Source organism: Lacerta agilis, chromosome 16, assembly GCF_009819535.1.
Source record: "Lacerta agilis isolate rLacAgi1 chromosome 16, rLacAgi1.pri, whole genome shotgun sequence".
In the NCBI taxonomy this organism is placed as follows: Eukaryota; Metazoa; Chordata; class Lepidosauria; order Squamata; family Lacertidae; genus Lacerta; species Lacerta agilis.
In genome coordinates this window covers 13,760,212-13,781,229 of record NC_046327.1, presented here as the reverse complement: position 1 = coordinate 13,781,229, position 21,018 = coordinate 13,760,212, and the positions used below count along the sequence as shown (strand labels likewise).

Sequence of the window (21,018 nt, the reverse complement as noted above, 5' to 3'; positions counted from 1 at the left end):
AATCTGCTTTTGGCTCCTGGGCAATTCAGCTCCAGGGACCACCATTCGCTCCATAAGACGCACAGGTATTTCCCCTTACTTTTTAGGAGGAAAAAAGTGCGTCTTATGGAGCAAAAAATACGGTAAGTGTGAAAGGAGAAGGGGAGAATAAACGACAGGAGATGTGCAAAAATATTTTAAGGGACATGTTTGGGAAATACACCTCTGCATTGCCATTTTGTGGTTGGTGGGTCTCAGTAATTTTCATACTTCTTAAGTGGGCCCTGGTGGTGGTGGTGGGGAGAACCCCTGCTATGGATTAGCATGGCACAATGCAGCAACAAAACTGGGGAGACTCAAAGCAGTTGTAATGTCCTTTCTGGGAGCCTAAATGCTTGCACATTTGTGCCAAGCCATGGTTTGGCCTAGCAAACCAGGTCAATCAAGGTTTCGTGTAGAACACAACTTTGAGGGTTGTTTTATTTTCAGGCAGCAGGGCATATTTTTTATTATTGGGTGTTGGTTTTTTTAAAAGCTATCTACCACTGTCAGCTTTTTAGAGCCAAGAGAAAGAAATTTCAGCATTATGAAACCATTGCTGAAGAGGAAAAAAAAATACATTAGTTGTGAAAATGCAGCTGTGGTTCATAGCAAGCCACTCTTGCATTGAAATATCTCATTATACCTCATAATTATTTCATTTTTGGCATCCCAAGTGGATAGGGCTGTTTATAATGCAGAGCCTTGTGGGGCTTGAAAAATCTGCCATGTGTTTGGTTCCAAATCCTGCCTTTTTTTTTTTAAAGAAACCGTAGTTCCTGGTTCCCAAAATGGGAAGCTGTGGTTATCTGCAACTTTCTGGTTTTTCCTTTCTGTTGAACAAGTATATGAAACCTCAAAAAGAATGTGTAGAGGTATGAATGATAGTTTTGTGAGAAATGTAGTGGCCTGCATATCTGACACTGGCAATTAAAAGGGAACATTATATTACTTGTATATATGGGAATGCCAGCTTGAGTGAGAGTGTAAAACAAAGACTAGTTGGATAAGTGGAGGAAGCCTATGAGTGTTGAACCCATCCAGTATTTGGTCTAGTGTTTGTTTTCAGATGGTTGGTAGGGTGGATTCTTTTATTTGTGCAATATGTTGAAACATTTTCATTGCGCATAAAATGATAGGATAAAATAGTGGTTTTCAATCCACAACAAAACTGGGTTTTTTAAAAAAAGTAAAACTTTGTTCTTCCGTCAACAAAAATCTTCCTATTATCAAAAGTTGCTGAAATACATGTGTTAAAATAAAACTTTTAAGGCGCAAGTATTTTTACATTTTACTTTTATGGTATTTTTTTCCAGCGTGGATCTGATGAGCTTCTTCCACCTAGTTTCGCTTACGGGCCTTTTACCATGAGCAATTCTACTCCTGCTACAGGTATGATTGTATGATTAAAGAACACACCTTGCAGCAGGTTTGCAAATAGCCCCTCGCCTTGTTTCCTGTGCAAAGTTCAATTTTTGTGAGCTGGTCACACCTGAGGACTTATTTGCAAAGCTATTCTGCAGTGTGTCGACGTAAGCAGAGGCAGACCCCCAAGGATTGCTGCCACCACCCCAGTTTGATCAGTGTGACAACTTTCCATGGGACTTGTGCTTGTAGCAACAGTGGAGGGTCTATCACATGGCTTATTTAAGAAAGGACCCATGGGAAGTAGATGAACACGCCTCCAGTTATAAAGATGGCTATTGAATTCCCATTTCCTTACATTGTAGCGCACTCTTAACACGTTCTGTAGTTGCAATGCTGCCTAATCTAACCATGGTTAAAATTGGGAGTGTCCCCAGACTCACACGCTCCTCCCCTCTTGTGTGAGCATTCTCTTTTACTCCCTTTAAGAGATAACTATCGTTAATGTAACATCTGCATAAGAGTTTTCCCTGCACATAATTGGCATGGAATAATTTGTAATCGGCATCAAAATAAGAAGGAAGAGGAAGTTTGGGAAAGTTCTCAGACTTCGTCTGTGGACCACCAGTGGTCTATAAGGCTTATTCAGGTGGTACACGGCATGTCTGTAAAAATACAAATAAAAAAATCATACAGCATCTAGCAGTGCGTTCCTATTCCTGCAACAAGACACTCAGCAGTTTTCAAGTGGTCCATGGGGAAAAAACATTTGGGAACCACTGGATTCCCCATGGAACAGCAAACAGTGTTCCAGTGAACAGCCTTACTTATGTAGATAGCCTTCCATTATCAGCTAAAGGTATGAAATAATGAATTTATAGATGCTGTCAAATTATTGTAGCTAGTTAGGTCTAAAAGAGGCTATGACAGATCTTGAATTACCTGTAAAGCAGGTATGAAAATATCATTTATTGCTCTTAATAAAAAAAAATGTGCACTAAGAACTGTTTTGATGGTTTTCTGAAATCAAGCGGTATATAAATTTTATGAAATAAAATAATAAACCATTTGCAGTTAATTTTTGAATTATCTCAACGGTCAGTCAAAGGTCTTCTTCAGTCAGCCCCTTGTCCTAGTAATTTCAAAAAAAGTTAATGCATTTGAGAACAATCTTTCCAGTTAATCAAACCTCAACAGGCAGAGCTGTAAGTAGCAAAGGAACACTAACACAACATTTTGCAATTGGTCATTTTTCTCAGAACTTGAATATTGTGATTCTGGTTTCCATATTGGGAAAAAGTGACGTAGCATATCTGGACGAGTTGCAGAGAGAATCTGCAAAAATGAAAGAGTTGAAGCAGAGGAAAAGAGAGTCTTCAGTCTTGTTCTGCATGCTTCCTTCAGGTGTACCCCTACAATCCACCTCTGAAGAAGTGACTTGCATAGAGACCCGCTACTTCCAAAACAGCCTGATATATCCGCCCCAGGCAGATCAAGCTTACGCTTATGAGCACATGTACAAACCGCCTCTGCGCAATAGACTTACGCAATAATTTACTGCTGATCTGGTTTACTGGCCAGTTTCCCATGCCTGGTGAGCTGGCTGGCAGCAGCAATGGAGGCTTCCTTCAGGATGTCTGTGTGAGCAGATAGTGGAGCCACCCACTCTCTCCCTGCCTAACGTAGTCAGACATTGCCTGCCAAGTCGTTCCATGGCTACTGTGCATGTGCTAGTTCAGGAATCTAGGGTGGGCATCAGTGATCCTCCCCTTGCATTTTTGGCAAAGCTAAAATATATATTTTGTTGGCACTTAAGATCCTCTGCGCAGTGCTGTAAATTGGTTGACTGCAGAATCAACCAAGATGCTATTAGTGTATAGATTAGCAAAAGGCCCATTGTTAAAACAGGCTGTAGCACTGTTGACTCTCATCCTCTTGATTTTCTCACAGTCTCCCCTGGAGCGCTGATCTCTCCTGCAATACCTTTCTTGATGCTTTTGTATAATGTTAGGGGGCTTTATTACTCTTATAAAGTTCCAAAGCGGCCAGTAGCTGGGTAATATGCTTGTAAACCTCTCTGTGAAAGAAGCTCAGTAACAGGCCCAGCTGCTGAAGCCTTTTTGGTTGCTGTTGAATTAGTTACCATGATTTCCTAGAGCAACTAGTGAGCCAAAAGGAAAAATTCCCAAGTTCTGTGACTGGAATAAACCCATGCAGACTTTTTATCTAAAACAGAATTGGAACTTCCTGTGATTAGAGCGAGAGATTAGTGAACATACACAAAATGTCATAAGGAAACAATAAGCTTGTTATTGCTTAGTACAGGTGGTTTGATATTGTGACCCAGCACAGCAAGCAATTTTTTTTAGCAATGTTAAAGTACACATTTTTATCTGAAGTGTTTCTTTATATCTTAGCTAACGGGAATGACAACAAAAAATTTAAAGGAGACAGATCTCCCTGCTCCCCTTCTCGAGTCCTTCATCTTCGTAAAATTCCAAATGACGTCACTGAAGCGGAAATAATTTCTCTAGGTCTACCTTTTGGCAAAGTAACCAATCTCTTGATGTTGAAGGGCAAGAGCCAGGTATGTATATACTTTGCAGTAAATACCCAAAATGCAAGTATGTATGTATGTATGTATGTATGTATGTATGTACCCAAAATGCAAGAAAAAGTAGTTCATGTAGTGTATGCTATTTGTCTAGTATCCAGTGGAATAGTTAAGAGTTGAGCACTCCTCCCATCTCCCAATTGTCTCACAATAGTTTTGCCTCTAAAATAAACCAAGCATGTGCCTGAAACCAGGAAGTCACTCAAGATTGTTGCCTAGCCCCCACCCAGTCCCCAAAAGGCTATTGACCATAATTCCTGGGCTACAAAGAAGTTATCTGCAGTATCTCTCCAGCCCTTCAGCAGGTAGCTGCCTGCCATTTGCAGTCCAAGAGCACAGGTCACTAGCAGGTGTCCTTAATCTTCAGCTGCATGAGCCTTGAAAGTGTAATTTCATATCGTAGCTTTGCTCTCAGACCATAGTTTTAAACAAAACACATTTCTCAAAATTTGGACATGCCAGGCACCTGTGATAGCTTTAATATCAGAAGTGGAAGCTTTCAAAAGAGGTAGAAGAAGGGAACGTGCAATTCTGAGGCTTGCTGTTGTAGTGGATTATTATTATTAATATTATTATTATTTATTAACATCATCATTATTAAATTTGTATATTGTACTGCCCTTCATCTGTAGATCTCAGGGCAGTTCACAGTGTAAAAATACAACATGAAAGCACAAAATGCACAATAAAAGCAAGAACGAAACAAAGCAATAACCCTCCCCACCCCCTCCTACAAACACATTTGAAAGAACATAGGACGCTATTGCGCCAAAGGCCTGATTGCAAAAAAAGGTGGTTTTTCATCAATCTGGTCACTGTATAGCAGTGAAGTTAAAAAAAAAAAAGCTTTTGGGGGAAATAACTAGAAATATAGAAAACTGAAGTTGCGTTATTTAAACAAAAAACATTTTTATTTGTTTCCTGCAATGTCTTTAGCAGTTATAATGGTATTGGGTGTTTGGAGGGCGCAAAGGAAAACAAAATCTGCAAACTTATATTGGGTCATACATTGATAAATGCCTGTCTATCTCCAATTTGTGAAATAAGTCACCTTTGCATAATAAAAATAAGGAGCTGCTTGAAGTTTAAATTTTTTTTTTTGCAATGTTTCTTTTTGTAAATAGATGTGTTGTAAAAGTACACAGCAAATATAGAAGCAGCAGTCTGTGCACGGTTTTCGTTTGTTTGTTTTCAAGTGAAAGTGGTTTTACAAACATGACAGTTCCTCTGTTTGTGTTAATTGCAGGCTTTCCTAGAAATGGGTTCAGAGGAAGCTGCAGTTACTATGGTAAACTACTACACTCCTGTTACTCCTCACCTCCGCAGCCAGCCTGTTTATATTCAGTATTCCAATCACCGAGAACTTAAGACTGACAATCTACCCAATCAGGCTGTAAGTATGATACCTTTTTTTGGGGGGGGGGAATCCACAGTATTCATTAGAACTATTAGTATGTAAATGATTTTCAAACCACTTAAGTATCCTGTTTTTTATAAGCCTTCAGTTTACTTTCCTGAAGGCAGGCCAGTGCTTTGATTTTGAGCAAAGGTAGTTGAGCTTCAGCTACCTTATTTTCTGGCGTATAAGACGACTGGGCGTATAAGATGACCCCCAACTTTTCCAGTTAAAATATAGAGTTTGAGATATACTCAACCGCAGATTCTCCACCCGGCGTATAAGACGACCCCCGACTTTTGAGAAGATTAAAAGTAGTCTTATACGCCAGAATATACAGTACTTTTAGTTAGCTGTTTATAAACTTTTGTGTATTGTTACTAGGCTGGGGACAGTACAACTAACAGATAAAGTTTGATGGTGTGCTTGACTACATATGTGAAGGTCGGAGGGTTGCGGGAACTGTGGTAGGAGAGGTTTTTTCCACCCCCATGAGCACTTCTAAATTTTTCCATTGGAAAAATCGGGAAGGGGGTGTGTGCACACTAGGGTGGCAAAATAACTGGAAATGAAACATCTTTGGAAGGAGTGAAATGCTGCAAAGGTAAGGTTTTGCTCACTCAGAATATTTATTCCGTTTATTAAATCGTTCCCCGTGAGGTACACCGAACCAATTTACAATATAATATAAAAACAGCTAAAACAATTGCATATATAAGAACAATTACGTAGCAAAGATTTTTACACAGGGCAGTCAACAGCAGGAGTGGGGAAGCTTTTCTGCCCCCCCCCCAAACTTTCTCTATCGCACCCAGCAAGGCCACCTGGTTTTTCGGCACTTTGAGTGCTGTGCAAATGACTTTGACAGGTGCCAGGCACCTGACATCATTATGATGCCAGATGACTTGTTGCATAGCCCTTTCTAAATTCCTGAAAACCAGCTGGCTTTGCAAGCCCCACGCTTGGTGTTTCAGAAGCGCTGGATATAGAATGGGAAACTTGTAACTTCACTAGCGTGTGCTGTGCCGTAGACCAGGGGTAGGCAACCTAAGGTCCATGGGCCACATGCGGCCCACAGGGGTTGTTTAATCGGCCCCCGAGCCGCCCCCGAACTGAGCTGCCTGCTTGGCGAGTCCCCCCGCGCTGCGCTAAACTGGCACAGCATGAGCACTCGCTCCCGTGGTGCCGAAAATCGCGGATGCGCAGATGCCGTAAATCGTGGGTGCGCATGCGCAATCAGGCTAACAGAGGGATCTCTGCCGGAGTGAACTGGCCCAGGCGAGGTGAACCTTGCTGACCCCTGCCATAGGTGAACAATTTGCACACTAGGTGCAGTGGAGAGAAAGTGTAAGGTAACACTTTGGGGGCCACATAGATTCTTATAGATTGTGTGTGCAAGTTGACAATGGCATGTACAATACATAAAACATTTCCATCCTTTCTTTCCACCCCCTCCTTAGAGAGCGCAAGCTGCCTTACAGGCAGTGAATGCTGTTCAGTCTGGAGGCTTGGCCCTCACAGGTGCTCTCGCGACTGAGGGTGGACTACCTCCTGGTCAGAGTTCTGTTCTTCGAATCATAGTTGAGAATCTCTTCTACCCTGTAACTCTAGAAGTGCTGTATCAGGTAAAAGACTTTTAACAATAAAAATCAATTACCGTATTTTTCCGTGTATAAGATGCCTCCTATTTTGGGGGACTCAAATTTAAGAAAATTTGCACTATGCACTATCCATGTATAAGATGACTCCCACTTTTTGGCATGATTTTTAAAGAAAAAAACCTAGCCTTATATACGGAAAAGTCAGTACATTTTCTTTACATTGTTGTGTTTGGTAGTGAAAAACAAATTGTCAGATGCTTATTCCATCAGTACTTCCTCTCCAGGGTTAATCTTTCATAGTGTTCATTTTCTGACAAGGGGAGGAGATCTGCTGATGATTATTTACAAAAGAGAGTATATGCCTATAGAGATTGGAGTGAACAGCACCGGTTATCTGGTCACACGCATGCATTCAGAGTGCAGCCTGTTTCTCCCTCGTACACTACCTCCAAAATAGCCACATATGCCTATGGGTATACAGATTGTTCCCCTCAGTTGCCCTGGAGAAACCTGTTTCTTCATGTCAGTTGTTTTTTTTGCTAGACTGCGATGATAAGTTTGGCTAAAAGGGAAGATCTGAACCTGAAATTATATATTTAATTCAAGATTAATAGGGGTTCTTATGTATTCATAACATTCTAACAATTCTGTTGTGCTCTAGCTTTATGCATGTAAGCAATCATTCCCTATAGAACAATTAAATGATTTAGTGGCGTTTGCTTCACTCCGCAGCACGGGTAGTAATATAACCGAACAATTTCACTTAGTAATAAGGCACAGCTATGTAGTTATTTCACTGTGATAACCCCTTCACTTAATGATTTTGTTATATTTACATGTGGTTCTCACGATAGGAAAACATCTCTGTCTGCGTGGTTAAAAAGTAACGTTGATTATTTGGGGGAGGGGGGTTTTACGCATGAAGTTTGCCTCTCAAAACCTTTCTGGAGAGTATCGAGGTGTGAATTGGCTACCTGCATTTTTACTTAGATCTTCTCCAAGTTTGGGACAGTCTTGAAGATTATCACTTTCACAAAAAACAATCAGTTCCAGGCCTTGCTTCAGTATGCTGATCCAATGAATGCACATTATGCCAAAATGGTAAGTACCTGATAAGTTTTGACAAGTTAACAATTTGCTGCGTATGACTTTGATTTTAACATGCATCACAATTTTCCAGTGTTTTGTGTCACTAGTATCCCATTTGGAGTTGCTAAAGGAGGTCCATAGCGAGATACATCTGTGGCACATACTAGTGCAGTGATTGTCTACACACGCCTGCCATAGCAGGCTTTGTTTCAAGATACTTAGTCAAGATTTTTAAAGTCAAATTTAAAACTACTTTATTTAATGGTGGCTACTGAGTCCTTAAACCACAGAGCCTAGGGCTTGCCAACCAGAAGGTCAGCAGTTTGAATCCCCACGATGGGATGTGCTCCCATTGCTTGGTCCCTGCTCCTGCCAACCTAGCAGTTCGAAAGCACGTCAAAGTGCAAGTAGATAAATAGGTACAGCTCTGGCGGGAAGGTAAATGGCGTTTCCGTGCGCTGCTCTGGTTCGCCAGAAGCAGCTTAGTCATGCTGGCCACATGACCCGGAAGCTGTACGCCAGCTCCCTCGGCCAGTAATGCGAGATGAGCCCAGAGTCGTCCACGACTGGACCTAAAGGTCAGGGGTCCCTTTACTGAGTCTTTAATATGTTTTATGTGTTCAATATGTCTGGATTACTAATGTTTTATGGATGGTGTGTGTGTGTGTGTGTGGTTTTTTTTTTTTTTAATGATTTTACTGTCTAAACTATGCCAGTAAAGGCTGAATGAATGAATGAATATTACCTTGCCCACCCAAAAGATCTTGCATAAAGGGACCAGATAATTAATGTTGGGGTGGGTGGGCATAGTTGTAAAAAACAACAACTTCTTTGCATGTTAAGAAATTACAGAACAGTCATCCTTTGCAACTGTCATAAAGTCTGACGGACAACCATAACTTACAGGTGCTCTTAATTGGAAAAGCATTAATGATACACCATAAGCTTGACCAATGCAGATAATAAAAATGCTTACGGCATTTGGATGTGCATGCCTTGATGGCATGTGGTGGTAATATTGTAACAAACTGTATGAATGGTGCGCTTCTTTAAGACTGTAGTGAACATTAGAGAATGGACTTGGAAAAACATAGAACAGGCATGTCCAACAGGTAGATCGTGATCTACCAGTAGATTACTGGTAGATCACTGGCTCCCCCCAAAGAAGCTGAACAACTGTGGCTCCCCTAAAAAAAAGCTCAACATTTTACCTCCCCCCTTAAAAAGCTCAACAACTTACCCCCCCAAAAGGAGGTAGATCACTGCCAGTTTTTAACTCTTGTGAGTAGATCGCAGTCTCTTGGGAGTTGGCCACCCCTGACATAGAAGAATGGCACAAGTCAAAAGAAGAATTTGCCATAGTCAAAACAAAATAAAATAAAAAATTCCTTCCAGTAGCACCTTAGAGACCAACTAAGTTTGTTCTTGGTATGAGCTTTCGTGTGCATGCATACTTCTTCAGCTCATACCAAGAACAAACTTAGTTGGTCTCTAAGGTGCTACTGGAAGGAATTTTTTTTATTTTATTTTGTTTTGGCACAAGAAATGTTGGCTAGCTGCTTGCCCCTTCTGCTCTACCCAAAGCATGTTCAAGATTATCTTGCATACATCAGTAATGTAAAAGATTAGGACTTCATGAACTCAAGTCAGCTCTTCTATCATCTTTACAGGCTCTAGATGGTCAGAATATCTACAATGCTTGCTGCACTCTTCGTATTGATTTCTCCAAGCTAACAAGCCTTAATGTAAAATACAACAATGATAAAAGCAGAGACTTTACTCGTTTAGACCTTCCTTCAGGTGATGGACAGCCTTCCCTTGATCCCACTATGGCTGCTGCCTTTGGTAAGAAAGCTTCATTTCTCTTTGTATGTACCAATTTTCTAGACTGTCCTTCATTAAACAAAGGAACTGTAGAGCGGTTACCAGCATAATCTAGTACAACAGACAATGTATACCAATAAAATACAATCCTTAAAACCAATAGCTAATAATATAAGAAGTTCCAGGGGAGGACAGCATCATTGGCAACATCAACAGATTTAATCCAAGATTTCCAATATTTATAGACAGCTTTTCACTATAGATGGTCCACAAATTGAAAGGCACCCCACCAGTATTTGCATACTAGAATTCTTGCTAATCTAGGTAAAAATGGTGGGTATTGTACTTTTTTGTTTGGTATCAGTATTCATGCAGGTTGTGTCTGACTGAATAAGTGCTTTGTTGCTGCTTGCATATATAATGAATTACAATGGAAATCGGAATTGTGAATAAATGATTAATACCTATATTGCCAATAGTAGGCACCAATCCATGTATTATAGGTGTTTAATATATGGTGTTTTTTGCAGTATTTGTGTAACTGCTACATTGTCACTAAAGATAAGGGGTGAAGGAAGCTGCTGAGTCTGTTTAGATTGGGAGGACAATTTACAGCTGTTTATGTAGCAATTTGCATCTAATTAGGTTAAGTATCACAGCTCAAGTGCATGAGCATACTTCAGGAAATGTAGCTTGAGTTTCTCTGATCAGGATTATCTCTGCATATTATAAATCCTAAATATTTATCGTCTAGCTTTTTATATTATGCCTCAATTTAGAGCAATAGTTCGACTTAAGCATTCAAAGTTATTTTGCTGTTGGGTTTCGGCCTAAGTAGAGAGAGCTGGGAAAACTATTATGTTTTGGATGAAAATACATAATAGTCAGATTTTTCTTTTCTTCCCTCATCACAATTTCAAATCTGCCACAGAAAAGGAACAGATTTGGACTGCTGTATGACAAAAAGGAACACTACCACCTGTTAAGCTTATTGTTAGTGCATTGTTGATTTTAATTATTTTTTGTTCCTAATTCTTTTTGCTGATAATTTCATTGCTCTTTTTGTAAACAGCTTTGGGTTTTGTTTTGTTTTTTTTACAGTCAAACAGTATATAAATATTATGCAATAAATAAAGTCATGAAACTTAAAAAAATAAGACAAAGGGCTGGTGTACAAAGCTGATTCTTGCGCTAGATATTGGATCTTTGCGGCGCAACCTTATACAGTCGTACCTCTGGTTACGATTGCTTCAGGTGGTGTTTGTCACGGGATATGAATGCACCAAACCCGGAAGTACCGGAACGGGTTGCTTCCAGGTTTGGCAATTCACGCATGCGCAGACACGCAAAATGACACCATGTGCAGAAGCACCAAATTGCGTTGCACGCATGTGCAGAATTGGCGCTTCAGGTGGCGGACCTTTCAGGTTGCGTACGGGGCTCCGGAACGGATCCCGTTGGCAACCAGAGGTACCACTGAACATATCTACTCAGAGGTAAACCCTCCAACAGCTTTATACTGTGTAAGCCACTCTGTGAACTTTGGATGAAAGGTGGTATATAAATTAAATTAAATTAATAAAATACACTTACTCATAGGTAAGTGAGTTTGGATTGCAGCTACACTTTGTGAGCTGAGTTGTGCAAATTACACAGCTGTTATGGATACCATGATTGCTGTATCGTCTTGAAGTAGTAGTAACCAGGCTCTAAAGCAGGCATCACCGAACTCAGCCCTCCAGATATTTTGGGACTACAACTCCCATCATCCCTAGCTAACAGGACCAGTAGTCAGGGATGATGGGAATTGTAGTCCCAAAAACAGCTGGAGAGCCGAGTTCAGGGATGCCTGTTCTAAAGTGACTAAAAGCACCGGATGTGTGTATCCAACTCCTGAAATAAATGGCAGGTTAATTTAGCAAGCTTTAGAGGAATTGAAATTGTTTTTCTGTTTTCTCTAGCAGTTAATCTCTTGCACTCTCATTTAATTTCTCTTTTTTTAGGCACTCCAGGTATCATCTCCTCACCATATGCGGGGGCCGCTGGTTTTGCTCCTGCCATTGGGTTTCCTCAGGCAGGCAAGTCCTTTTCAGTATGCGTAAAGCATTAATCAAATTAATCAAAATGGGCACTGGAGTAGACAAAGGACCTAGCACGCCTTTGTGCATGTAGGCCATGATACTGTCAGAAAGCAGTGTCTTTTATACTTTTCTGCACTTAATTTTAGTTACAGAGCTTGGGGCATTTGGGAATTCATCTGTCTTTGGACAGGAGAATGTTTTTTTGCCATGTTATGGTGAATCACTGTAGTGGGACTGTTCATTTTGTGGTTTGTCTTATCAAGACAGGCTGCAAAGATTTATTTGTGGTATTTTAACCAGGTGAGGAGGATTAAATTGCAGGCCTTTGCTTATTTATGAAGCATTTATTATAGAATGTTTCGCTCTGAGCTTGTGCTTTAAAATGAGAGATAAAAAACTGAACTGCCATGTGCATCTTCTGAAATATTTCTATAGCTCTGTTTTGACTTTTCCAGGTCTTTCCGTCTCGGCTGTTCCCAGTGCACTTGGTCCTCTTGCAATCACCACCTCTGCTATGACTGGGCGAATGGCTATCCCAGGAATGACTGGAATGCCCGGAAATTTCGTTTTGCTTGTTAGCAATCTCAATCCTGATGTAAGCCTCATATATAGTAGTACTAATGTTTATAACATAAACATAGTTTGCAGTTAAGCTTATGGCACTTAAACCAAAATCTAAGCTGGAGATTGGATAATAACCAGTATTATCAATGAAAAATATAACTGAAATAACTTTTCATGAGATATATATACACACACACACATATATATATATATATATATATATATATATATATATATATATATATATATATATAACATTCTGGGGCAGGGAATGTTTGAAGTAATTTTACTTTATAATGGCACTTTGGTTTACTTAACATTATATTTCACTATCTATTCATGCACTTGCTACCTGTTAAGGTTCTCTGGCAATCCAAAAATAATTGACGCACCTTTTCTCTTTAATACATTACGCTTTGTTAAAAAAACATTGCCTTGTGGTTTTTTTTGCAGGCAATCACACCAGATGGACTCTTTATACTGTTTGGTAAGTTGGTTTGTGTACAACACCAGATTAAAACAATAAAGATATTAGCTGAGAGGACTGGTTTTTCAAATTGTGTTGGTTTGAAATTCTGCAGAGTTGTATTTTTGCTCCAAAATTGAGCTTCCCATTGCTGTTTTAGAATAATCTGTCTCCCCAGTAACTGGATACGTCTAGATTCTTTGCTAGTTCTTGCTGCATTCTCAGCTGTATTCATTGCAAATACTGATAATGAGATGCACATTATGTGCTTCTTAAACATATATGTACTGGGCCAAGTAAATGATTGCTTCAGGGTGGAATAATTGAGCTTAGGATAAAACAAACTCTGGATCTATGCATTCATGTGGAAGATGTATGTATTAGCAAGCTTCACCAGCTTCCTGTTAAATAATAATAATAATAATAATATTTATTATTTGTACCCCGGCCATCTGGCTGGATTTCCCCAGCCACTCTGGGCGGCTTCCAACAGAAATCAAATACAATGTTGTATTCAATCAAATACAATCAAATCAAATGTTGTTGTTTTTTTATGTTCTCTTTGAAATGATCCTTAGCATGACGTGGACGTGATACTCCAGTGTTGCGTATAAAGGGTTATATTCAATTAAGTTTTACTAGAAATAGAGATACAGTGGTACCCCGTGTTGTGCATGCGATCCGTTCCGGATTGCGCTACGTAACACGGGCGTGTTTAACACAAATGCCTCTCCCCCAAAAAAACCAGAAGTTCGTGCATTTTTTGCACTTCTGCGCATGCGCGAAGTGCGCAGAACGCTTCTGCACACCCACGCATCGCGCGTGCTCCGGGGAGGACTTCCGGGTCGCGGAGGTCCGTAAGTTGAACGTACGCAACACGGAGCGTGTGCAACTCAAGGTATGACTGTACTGAAATTAACAGAACTAACTTAGTCTTGGTTATTCATTCCAGTGGCTCTACAATGGTACCTTGGGTTACAGACACTTCAGGTTACTGACTCTGTTAACCCAGAAATAGTACCTCGGGTTAAGAACTTTGCCTCAGGATGAAAACAGAATTTGTGTGGCGGCGGCGGCAGGAGGCCCCATTAGCTAAAGTGGTGCTTCAGGTTAAGAACGGATCTCCGGAACAAATTAAGTTCTTAACCTAAGGTACCACTGTACTTGGTTAAATAGTAGCCAATAACTTGAATGGGATTGTTGCATAAGGTGTATTGAAAAATACTTGTTTTGCTTTTGCAGGTGTTTATGGTGATGTCCATCGTGTAAAAATCATGTTTAATAAGAAGGAAAATGCCTTAGTTCAGATGGCAGATGCAACCCAAGCCCAACTAGGTAATAACAGTGTCATGTTACAGTGTGCACATGTCAGATTGAAGAGTGCCTGCTGCTTTTGGAGTCTTCATTAATGGAAGAGGGAGGGAATTTTTGCTGGTTCCTCTGTGTCACCTTCTCCTGTATTCTGGGGGTTCCCCCAAACTTGCTGAGCAGGTTTTCAGGGGGAAGGGTTCACCAAAGGAGTCTCTCCTCCACCTTCCGTTAAGGGGGCCTGCTGTGAATCAGAAGCCTTTTTGCAAGCGGAAGGGACCAAATAGATTTAGATCCATTAATTTAGGTGTCCCCGATTAATTTGAAAGAGGTGTTCAGTTGTAGTAGGAAACACGTTTGACTGAAAATAAAAGATGTGCTGGAGTAGCAACATTATGTACTTTCAGAAGCTCTCTGCAAATCCAAACTCTTGAAATGTGCAACTGCGACTGAGAATAATAATAATAATAATAATAATAATAATAATAATAATAATAATAATAAAATGTTATTTATACCCCGCCCTTCCTAGCCAAAAACCAGGCTCAGGGCGGCTAACACTAATTAAAATCACAATAAAAACACAAACAATCAATTTAAAATAACAGATTAAAATACAAATTTAAAAATTTCAATATTAAAACTGCAGTCTCATTTTCAAATAACCCACCAATAAAAGAATGAAGCATAAATGTCAGATAGAAACCAACCCAAAGGCCAGGTGGAACAGCTCCGTCTTGCAGGCCCTGCGGAAAGATGCCAAATCCCGAGTTGAGTTGAAATGTGTCTAGTCCTCCCTTATTTGATAACTGGGGCAGGCATTTTGGAAGCACAGATTCAGTGGAGTAGCGTTCCATCTGTCCAGTGTGGTGTAGTGCTTAAGAGCGGTAGACTCTTAATCTGGTGAACCGGGTTTGTGTCTCCGCTCCTCCACATGCAGCTGCTGGATGACTTTGGGCTAGACACACTTCTCTGAAGTCTCTCAGCCTCACCCACCTCACAGAGTGTTTGTTGTGGGGGAAGAAGGGAAAGGAGAATGTTAGCCGTTTTGAGACTCCTTCGGGTAGTGATAAAGCGAGATATCAAATCCAAACTCTTATTCTCCTCTTCTTTCTTTTTTAGCCATGAATCACTTAAATGGACAAAAACTATATGGGAAGGTGCTGCGTGTCACACTCTCAAAGCATCAGACAGTACAGCTTCCTCGTGAGGGACAAGAGGATCAGGGTTTGACTAAGGACTATAGCAATAGCCCTTTGCATCGTTTCAAGAAACCCGGCTCGAAGAACTTCCAAAATATCTTTCCACCATCTGCCACTCTGCACCTATCCAACATTCCGTAAGTATCTATAAATATGAACAGGGCTAGCCCAAGTGACTTTTTCTCCTCTGCAATAATATAACAATGAAATTAATTTAAACGGGGAACAATTTGCTGCCCTTCCACGACATCTGAAATCCCTTGCCCAATGGCAGGGCTGGCCCTGGACATGAACAACTGGATTTGAGAGGCAAGAAAGAGCATGGCACACCTGAGTTGCAGGACAGCTCCTCTAAACAAGTTGTGTTCTGTAACAGTCTGCTGCATGACTTGCAGGTTTTATTTACATGACAAATAACAAGCCAACTTGTAGGCTGTGGCCTATATACAGAGAAGCCATTTGCTCATGGGCTGGAAATAAATTCTTTTGTTCCAGCAGCAGCAGCAGCAGCTTGCATCAGGAGATGCAGAAGTGTTGCTTCAGAAGCTGTAAATGTCTGCATCCTGGGTGGAGTTTCTTGTGCAATAATTCAATGGATTTTAAGAGCATCTCAAACATTTATGTACAGCCATCAAGAATAGCAGAATTCTGAAGTAGTCCAAAACATGTTGTATTGTGTTTTTAATATTCAGTTGGGAGACGCCCAGAGTGGCTGGGGAAACCCATCCAGATGGGCAGGGTATAAATAAATTGTTGTTGTTGTTGCTATTGTTGTTGTTGTAACAGAATTCTCTATATAGCAATGATTTTCAATCTCTGATCTAAACTGGTGCTGGATTATGTCTGATTAATTGCTCAAGTGAATTTTAGATTCCTAATAGTGGGTGATACCCTACATTAGTCATACTCAAGAGTTAGACCCATTGTAAACAATGGAATTAAGTTGTCTGTCTATTTATTTCAGTGACTCCGCGCTCTGTATTATTTAGTTACAAATCACTCTGGGGTGGTTGGGATATTAAGGGCATAAGCAAGGTTAAAGAAAATATTCAACATTGAAAACAGAAAGCCCACATTCTTCCACAATAGTACATAATAAAAAGACAGCCGTAGAACCTCTAAGGAGCTAAGACGGTCACACCATTCAGAGGAATTGAACTTAAACAAAATATTACAAATTCCGCCAGATAAATTCGCACGTAAGAGGGGACAGGAGCCCGAAAAGGTTGGTTGCTCACCCTTTATTTGTAATGCCACTAGAATATAAGAAACCCAGATTGTCTGTGAAACTGGGAAAAGTCAAAAGGGGTGTTGTTGAGCTCTGTTTCTAGACAGGTAGCCATGGTAGTAAGTTACAGCAACACACCAAGATTAAAAGTTAACCAGTTTATTTTGGCATAAATTAAAATGTGGTGGTTTTTTGTTGTTGTTGTTGAGACCTGGATATTTAGCTAACACAAGGGATTTAATCTATTACAGACCTTCTGTCACAGTAGATGACCTGAAGAATCTTTTTGCTGGTACTGGATGTATTGTGAAAGCCTTCAAATTCTTTCCGTAAGTATCCACTGTAAATTTAAGTTTTTTAAAGCAAGGAATTCATCCATTGCATACATACAGATGGAAAATGAGGAATAACATGAAATTCAATACTGGGACTTAATCCGGTGTGTGTGTGTGTGTGTGTGTGTGTGTGTGTGTGTAATTATATGAACTTGCACCGCTTAAATAGGCCCTTTCTCTTGCACATAATTTCCTATAAAGAAAGCTGCAGAAGCTGGGCAAGCTATAGCTGGAATTCTTTGGTTCAGCATAATCTTGCACTAAGCAAGGCTTTGGAAAACTGATGTGTGGAAGGGAAGGGACACATAACCAGCTAGCAACTGAGCTTCTTGGTGTTCATCTCTTGAGATGAAGGCCGACTAGAAGGCCAGACATGAAATGCCTTACAGATTGTACCATTCCAAACTATGTGTTTGGAATTGTCTTGTGGTTCTGTTTCACTGATTATCTGTCAGAGACCAAGCTGAAGAGTGCTGCTCTGATGAGGAATGGTGGGAACCTCCCCCCCCCCTGCTCCTGACCAGGATCCTGAAGCTGCCCAGGAGCAGTAGAGCAGTATAGATTTGGAGCAGTGGTTTGCAGAGGGGCATAGTTCTGAAGACAAAAGATGGGACAAACGGGGGGGGGGGGGTGAGCAGCAAAGTGAAGAAGAACTGGAAGAGAGTGAGCTAACAGACTCTCTCTCTCTCTCGCTGGAAAAGTATTCAGCCTATCAGTCGAAGGTCACGTAGAGCGGAGAAGGTAGATATAGCATGGCGGTTGCGAGACCAGGTTGTAAGACGGAAGTAACTAGGAAGGAAGTGGGTGGAATCCTTAATTGGGAACACTTTTATTCCAAGAATGGATGCTTTGTTCTTTTTCTGTGATCATTAAAGACTCTTTAAATGGTAAGGGACTCTTCGTTTTGTCCTGCTTATCTACGGCCAAAGAGGAGTCCCTGGAGCCTGACATTATCCTGACACTTTGTTCTACAAGTGCATTAAGCTTTTGGGAAGTGAAGAACTCTTTAAGGTGTGGTTGGGATTGACACTTTCCTTTTCACTTTTAGAAAAGACCGCAAAATGGCTCTCATCCAGTTGGGATCTGTGGAAGAAGCAATCCAGGCTCTTATTGAGCTTCATAATCATGACCTTGGAGAGAACCATCACCTCAGAGTTTCCTTCTCCAAATCTACAATCTGACACTTCTGTGACCTTTTGCTTTTTAAGACTCTACCCACAATTACCAGTAAAATTCAGACAAGAGACTGGAGTAGCCAAAACCAACGCTGCATCCGTAAACCATTAAACTTGTGTGGCTCATGTGTATTACTTTACACAGTAAATGAATCAAGGGATGATCTTTTCATATCTTCTTCTGTTTAAATGGCTAACAGTCCTCCACAAAATTTTCTTCTGTAGTATTTAATAATGCAACATTTTCAGTAGAAGCCCCTCTTTTGTTTTTCATGATTTCAGAGGCATATTTTTTTGGGTTTTTATTCCAAAACAATGTTACACAACATTTCTGTGCCCCGTTAAACTATCTTATCAAAATAATGTTTTCAAATAGATAATAGTGGATTATTTTAAGCACATAGAGTGTTCTGTGAGGGATTTCTTTGTCCCCTTAGCTAATAATTTTAATCAGTACATGTTGAACATATTGGAGGAAAGGCAGTGCCTTCTTTTTCCACGGAGCAAAGTAATTTTTTTCAGATAAATTGTATAAATGACGCAGGTAAATTATTTTAATGTGATTATAGTGAAATTTTAAACTAGGTATTGAATCATGGTGTGAGAGACCACTACCGGTAATTTTTATTACTATGAAATGCTGTGTAATAAGATTTTGGGGGAAACGAAAGAAGAAATATGTCCTGATATCAAGTTTTGTACATTTCTTTCAGAAAAAGAAAAAAAATGTTTACACTCATAAGGAAAAAAAATTCAGGTCTGTCATATGGTTTGACAAATTTTTAGAAAGGTTATTTTTGGTAAGGTCTTGTTTAAAAATATAAAAATTTAAACCTCAAGGGTTTTTTGTACCACTATAATCTCTAATACTTAAATCAGAATTACTGTGTATTTACTTAATTTCTTATGTGCCTTATTATGTGCTTATAATGATACAATAGTTAGAGTTTTATCTGAAGTATCTTTAAAACTGTATTGTGGCTTGGTGAGATTTTTTTTTCCTTTGTCCTAGTTTTTAAACGCTTGGTGATTTAAAAAAAAGTTTTAATAAGTAATAGTCAAATCAGATTTTTGGTGCTTTGGTACAGGGATGGTGGTGGTGGGGACTAAAGATAACTCAATGCACATCCTTATAGGCCTCACAATATTTTGGGGGTTGCAGTTGAGTGACAATGCTGTTGGGTTTTAAAGAATGTTCTCCAGTTTCTGCATGATATCTAACCCGTGGAGCCATTGGCTCTTTGAGAATATTTTGCCTCAGGATTCCTTTTCACCCAACAGTACTTGCTTGCTGTACTAAATGTGGACTGCCTTTCCTCCATATAAATATCACAACTTCAATACTGAATGTTCACTCCTGTTTGGAGAGCAAGATGAGATGCAATCTTAACTATTTTTTTGTGTGAAATCTAGGCATACACAAAATATTTCTATGATTGTAATACAATGTTTTTAGAGGTGTCTCAAGATGTTACGTCTACTGAAATTTTTTCATTGTTTTGTAAGGTATTCCTCTCAAGTATAAGGGTTGTTAATCCTTAAATTGTGTTGAAGATGGACACAAGAGACTTAAGAAGTGAAATGGAGTGTAAATGATTTGTAGCTCTCATTCTGCTTTTGGATTTTTTTTTTTTAGCAAGTCAAATTGCTCTGTGAAGACTGGCTGTTGGTCAGCAAAAAGAATTCCATAGCTTTAGATGTAGTTTGAAAGCTTCTTTTAAAATGGTAACTTGGTAACTTATCTTTGAGATGTCAGCTTCTTGATAACATCACTGTAGGGTGAAAGGATAGTCAGTGAGACATTTTTGCAACCTTATATAGCTATATTTGTGTCAGCTGGCTGATAAATCGCCTTTGGACATTAAATGAATGTGTTCATTTTGTCACCCGATAAGAGTGTATGTAACACTAGACTAATGTCCAGTAATAACTGACGCCATATTCAAAGTCCACCACTGCTTTGCAGCTGTTTTGAAAATAGCATTTTGAAACACCTAGAATACCAGTATCTTCCTTTATTTTAGCAATGCAGTTTAATTGGTGACTAACGCCAGCCTAAACGGGTCTCCTTAATTCCATGGAACCATGACTTCAAGTAAGCGTGTTCAAGATATTTAGGTGTGTAAATTAAATAGCCTTTTGGATTTATATCCACAATCAATATGGCTCCTCTTTAGAATAATTTGCTAAGTTACCTTTTAATCTTGGTCACCATGTGTTTAATGCTGCTACAAAGGGGACGTTATTGCAGTTGATGAATGTACCTGAAGTAGGGGAAAAACAAGTTCTGAGAATGAGCATTAGCATGTATAATATCAAGGGTGGGGAGTGTGTGTGTTTGTGTGTGTGTGCGCGCGCGCACATGTGTGCTGTGCGAAGTTTCCTATATGTATGCTGATACACATTGCAAGCATTTAATTTATTGACTTAACTAATCTAAAAACAAAACGTAACTTCATAATGCTTAACAGAGAAATAAATGGTTAACCCTAACATGAAAGACAGCTTCGCATAGTCCCTAGAAAATACCCTTTCTAGACAACGTGTCGTTGAAAGTAGTCATTTCTCGACTACTTTGAGTTGTAGGGCATACGGTTTATATGCTGGCAAACTATTTTATTTTATTGGAATTTTTTTTGGATATACTCAACATATTCTGTGTGGTCTTGTCATAATTATGTTATATTCTGTATTGATCATCTTGGTTGTAGTGCATGTGTGTTCAATGATTGGGTGGTTGATTTTCATTTTT

At 39.7% G+C, this 21,018-nt stretch overlaps 1 protein-coding gene across 4 annotated transcripts in view; it reads left to right on the top strand.

The window, feature by feature from the left end:
- PTBP3 (polypyrimidine tract binding protein 3) overlaps window positions 1–18,763 on the top strand; it is a 43,976-nt gene extending 25,213 nt beyond the window's left edge. For 2 of the 4 annotated variants that reach the window (XM_033173296.1, XM_033173294.1), the window contains 12 exons: window positions 3,801–3,970; window positions 5,244–5,390; window positions 6,854–7,018; window positions 7,985–8,095; window positions 9,754–9,928; window positions 11,911–11,985; window positions 12,444–12,583; window positions 13,006–13,039; window positions 14,261–14,353; window positions 15,449–15,665; window positions 17,008–17,085; window positions 18,140–18,278. In XM_033173296.1, the coding sequence (XP_033029187.1) occupies window positions 3,950–3,970; window positions 5,244–5,390; window positions 6,854–7,018; window positions 7,985–8,095; window positions 9,754–9,928; window positions 11,911–11,985; window positions 12,444–12,583; window positions 13,006–13,039; window positions 14,261–14,353; window positions 15,449–15,665; window positions 17,008–17,085; window positions 18,140–18,272 (1,389 nt within the window). In that variant the 5' untranslated portion in view covers window positions 3,801–3,949 and the 3' untranslated portion in view covers window positions 18,273–18,278. Of the gene's footprint in view, window positions 1–1,334; window positions 1,411–3,800; window positions 3,971–5,243; window positions 5,391–6,853; window positions 7,019–7,984; window positions 8,096–9,753; window positions 9,929–11,910; window positions 11,986–12,443; window positions 12,584–13,005; window positions 13,040–14,260; window positions 14,354–15,448; window positions 15,666–17,007; window positions 17,086–18,139 lie in introns of all 4 variants that reach the window. The other 2 variants (XM_033173293.1, XM_033173295.1) reach the window with 2 other exon arrangements.
- The last annotated feature ends 2,255 nt before the right edge of the window (window positions 18,764–21,018 follow it).